Below are 4,585 nucleotides of genomic sequence, written 5' to 3' on the forward strand. Positions count from 1 at the left end.
AGGCCTGGTGCGAACCAATCATAAAGTTGGTCAGTGCACAAGGTTAGTTTTGCTCCTTCTGTGGTCCAGTAAGTTGCGCCAACTCTGCTATATTTAATTCCGTTGCGTACCTATTTTCTTTGCTAACAAAAGAGCCAGTTTTTCCCCCTCCCTCTGCAGTCTTCAATATTTCCATGTCAATTCTTCCACACGTCATAATTGCGATATTTTGACTTTTGTTATTTAGCCAAAAAATATATTGTGACTTTTCTTTTATTTCACAATATAGAATTCACCAAAAGCAATTTCAAGAAAGAAAAGAAAACCCAACATGATTGGGACTTCTGTTTTATTTCACAATAGAAATCACCAAAAGGAGTATCGTCTCTTCAAAGTTTTCTTAGGTCAAATATACTCTGTCCCAACTCCCAAGCTCTCACCTAAATTGAGCTAAGTGATCAAAAGGGCATGATACAATTGGAGAGGGGAGATTAAGTTTAACCTTTGATTGATACAGAGTAGGAATATATTTCAATTTTGCCTTAAATCAATACTTGCTAATAGAGATTGACCGGCAAACGTGGTTCTGGGATCATAGCAAGTGGAATCCTTGGATGAGTTGTGAGTCCGTAGTGTTCTTCCATGCAAATTTCCTCTGGTTTCATGCCATGAGGCAATTTCCAGTTGAATCCATGCAACAAGTTTGCCAACATTGATCGAATAAGTTTGATTCCAAGGTTATAGCCTGGGCACATCCTCCGACCTGAGCCAAAGGGCAGTAGCACAAAGTTTTGTCCCTTCATGTCAATATCCTTCTCCAAAAACCTCTCTGGAATGAATTCTTCAGGAGAATCCCAATACTTTGAGTTCCTCCCTATACTCCATGTGTTTATAAACACCGTTGTTCCTTTAGCAATGTTATAACCAGCTACAGTGCAATCCTCGAGGGCATAACGGGGCGTAAGTAGGGATGGCAACGGGGCGGGGTTGGGGCGGGGGACCCCTCCCCCGTTTCCCCCGCACCCCGTGCCTATTTAGTTTCCCCCGCTCACCCCGCCCCGTCTCCCCCGCCTCCCGCTCCCCCCGCCCCGCCCCGCCTTGCCCCGCTTCCCCCGCGGGGGCACCCGCGGGGTTAATAAAATTTTATTATATAATTTTATTATAATTAAATTTTAATAAATAATCAAGTACTAAAATATCAACACATCACCAAATTATTATTCATTGTAATTTTACAATTGAAACTCATAAAAACAATCAAACATAAGTTATTTGAATACAATCCAATATGATGAAATAAATATAACTAAAATAGTCAAGTTTTCACTTTTAGTACAAATGCAATCACTAATTCATTATTGTGTTTGTGCTTTTTTTTGAGAAAAAAGTGTTATTCTATTAAGTGTAATTAGAAATTTAGTATAAATGTATTAGTAAATTTAGTATAACTAATTAATAAATTCTATTAGTAGACATGTATAATTATTCATAATATTAGTAGACATGTATCAATTATATTACATAAACTAATGTACATTATATAATACATCTAACTAATAATATCATTATCATAAGTTTATAACTAATTAACTTACATATTATATATAATTATATATATATTTATATATATATATTTTTTGTTTTGCGGGTGGCGGGGCGGGGGCATACTCCCCCGCCCCGTTTCTAAGCGGGGGGAAAAAATTCCCCCCCGCCCCCGCCCCACCCCCCGCCCCGAGAGCCCCCCGCCCCCATATCCCTAGGCGTAAGTAGCGTTGCCTGTGGATGTAACCTAAAAGTTTCCTTTATGATCGCCTCTAGAAAAGGCAGTTTTGAGAAATCAGCCTCTTCCACCCACTTATCTCTCCCTATCACTGTGTCAAGCTCTTCGGTTGCCTTTCGAATGAGACGTGGATGTTTGAGAAGTTCATTCAATGCCCATTCTACTGTAAGAGCTGAGGTTTCGGTACCACCAACCAGCAAGTCCTGGCCATGATCAAATAATGGTAAAGTTAGTCCTGCCATGATTAAATATTGGTGAAGTATCATGATTTACAACAGATTGGAAGGAAAAAAACTGTTGGATCCTAGATCCAAAGCTAGACTTATATATGTGAATAATTATGTATTGCAAACTGTCAAATTAGATTAAATCCAATTAAGTAATTAATTATAATTTAGATTTTAATGTATTTCATAAGATATTGGCTATGTATAGAGACTTATGAATAATTTCTATTTGAATGATGGATCAAAATAGAAATACTAAAAGATAATAGAAAAGTTATTTATATTATAGTTATACTCCCCGGATCACATGCATTTTTATGTCGTATACTTTGGTATTGCAAAATAGTTCTTATATCTCAGATACCAGAGAGAAATTGAAGAACCCTCTTTAAGGATAAACCAATACATGTTGATTTGAAAGACCATCCTAAGATTTAAAGGATTCAAATAGCAATGAATCAATATGAATCTAGTTAATAGTTTGTTTTTCAGAGATTAGTTTTATAAATGTTATGCGTCTATATCATAGTTGTATTAAAAAATCTCCTATTGGAATCTTGGAAAATTTAACAAAGCCCTCTTAATCAGAAGGATGAAAGAAGACAATTATCTTTTTTTTTTGGAGGGTGAAGACAGTTATCTTTAATAGAACGTTCTGGTCAGCAACACATTGGTAAAGTTAGTCCTGAACATGACATATTGGAAAAGTTAGTGCCTCTATGATCAAATATTGTAATACTATTAATCTAGAAAGGAAATAAAAAACTCTTAATTAGAAGAAAGGAGACAGTTATCTTTAATGGCACATTATACTAAGCAAGACTGCTGGCTTTGAGATTCAGTAACTTAAAGAGGCAAAGAGACCTAGGAATTTGATTAAACAATGAGAAGAAAGAGCACCTGAATTAGCCCTTTTATCTGATCTCTGGTGAGTTTAACCTGGAGATCTGGATCTTCAGCGTATTGCAATAGAATGTCAACCATGTCCTTAGGGATAAAATCTTTCTCTGTTTTCCTCCTGGCCTGGTGATCATCAAGCACATGGTTATGGAATCTATCAAATTTCTTGTGAAGTTCTTTCATTTGCTTTACATAACCTTGGAGGTCAAATCTGTCGAGCCATGGTATCCAATCCCCAATATTGAACACACCACTCAGCAAACACCAAGTATCTATCATCTCTTGGAATTCTTCAAAGGTAGGTAGAGATCTCTCCCCTTCAGATTGTGCAAAGTACTTGTTACTCAAGACCATCTGGCTTGCAGTGGAGAGGGTAAGACGTGTTAGATGATCTCTCATAACTACTGGCTTTCCTGAGAGAGCATACAAGCTAGAAATGAAAGCACGCCTTTCTTCAATGCGTATGCTCTCGAAGGAGTCAAGTCGCTTTGGATTAAATATTTGGGTAAGATAAAGTTTACGAGCTTGTCGCCAGAATGGACCATAAGGTGCCCATGTCAAATCGGAGCAGTTATAGCTAGTGTATTTGCCAGCAGCAGTTGTAGGCCGAGAAGCGAAGATGTTGTCATGTGTTTGCAAGAATTCTTTTGCCATTTCAGGGGATGAAGCTACTACAACAGGGCTGGAACCAAATTTTAGTTGCATGATTTCTCCATATTTCTGGGACAGCAAGTGTAAGGATTGATGTGGGATTGAACCTAGGAGTTTCAAGTTGCCAACAATAGGCCATGGTTTTGGTCCTGGTGGATGATTTAGCTTTAGGCGTTTGCGAGTGGATACTTTTGAGAGAAAAGCCAATGCAACAACCCATGCCAAGGCTAAGGGCAGCCAAGTCTCCATCAGGGCTGAAATAAGTTAGCATGGCAATGAACTCCACTGGGTGTTTGAATGCCGATCTCCAGTGGGGGCTTTATGCACACGGTCATGATTGATAAGGTTAATCTGTGCCACATCCATTAATTGGCTTTGAATTGATTCTTCGGATAATTTCGAAAACCTTCCCTAAGGTGTTTGTGAATACCGCTTGGAACTTCTAAACTTTTGAAAATCTCATTAACCTCCCCAAAATAAATTCTTTTGTAACATGTTCAATGACTAGGATAGGAATGGCAATGAACGGAGTCAAACTCAAGTACAGAATGTATTCAAGCTAGAGCTCGATGAGCTTGAAGACATTACTTGAGCTCAAACTCAGTTTAAGCTCATCAACTTTGAAGGTCAAGTTCGGCTCATGTGAAAGATAAAGGTGCTCAAGAAGCAAATTAAGATCAAATTCCAGCTCGAGTGGTAAGACAATTTTTTCTAAAAATATAGGTTTTTAGGTAATTTAACAATTACCTAGATGCTTGAATTCGATTCAATAATTGACTCGAGTATCAGTCAAACTCGAGTTCGAGTAGAGCTTTGACTAAATTCCTTGCGAGTAACTCGATTCATCTACCACCCCTAACTAGGAGCAAAGTAAGATTAAATGATTCATTTAAGTAAAATGAGCATATTTTTTTTCAAAATTGCCCTTTCAGTTGTCTTGTTCCTTCCTTATCCAAAATCCTTATTAGTATTAATAAAAGATTTAAAATCCAAGAAAATTTTGTGTAGTGTTTGTTATTGTAATGCAACTAAATATAACAATATATAA

General features: G+C 37.4%; 1 protein-coding gene across 1 annotated transcript; it reads right to left on the bottom strand.

The window, feature by feature from the left end:
* Positions 1-316: 316 nt before the first annotated feature.
* LOC113783310 (flavonoid 3'-monooxygenase-like) lies at positions 317-3,807 on the bottom strand. The gene is made up of 3 exons (XM_027329404.1): positions 2,887-3,807; positions 1,734-1,962; positions 317-931 (listed from the first exon to the last, which is right to left on the bottom strand). The coding sequence occupies exons 1-3, from the start codon at positions 3,784-3,786 to the stop codon at positions 537-539; spliced, it is 1,524 nt and encodes a 507-aa protein (XP_027185205.1). The 5' UTR covers positions 3,787-3,807; the 3' UTR covers positions 317-536.
* Between the last annotated feature and the right edge of the window lie 778 nt (positions 3,808-4,585).

The sequence above is a fragment of the Coffea eugenioides genome, chromosome 9 (assembly GCF_003713205.1).
Source record: "Coffea eugenioides isolate CCC68of chromosome 9, Ceug_1.0, whole genome shotgun sequence".
NCBI classification, from domain to species: domain Eukaryota; kingdom Viridiplantae; phylum Streptophyta; class Magnoliopsida; order Gentianales; family Rubiaceae; genus Coffea; species Coffea eugenioides.

Coding starts and splice junctions, on each gene's coding strand:
- LOC113783310 (XM_027329404.1), bottom strand. CDS start 3,786: ATGGAGACTTGGCTGCCCTTAGCCTTGGCATGGGTTGTTGCATTGGCT. Junction 1,963..2,886: donor AGATAAAAGGGCTAATTCAG/GTGCTCTTTCTT, acceptor GATCATGGCCAG/GACTTGCTGGTTGGTGGTAC. Junction 932..1,733: donor AACGCTACTTACGCCTAGGG/ATATGGGGGCGG, acceptor TTACGCCCCGTT/ATGCCCTCGAGGATTGCACT.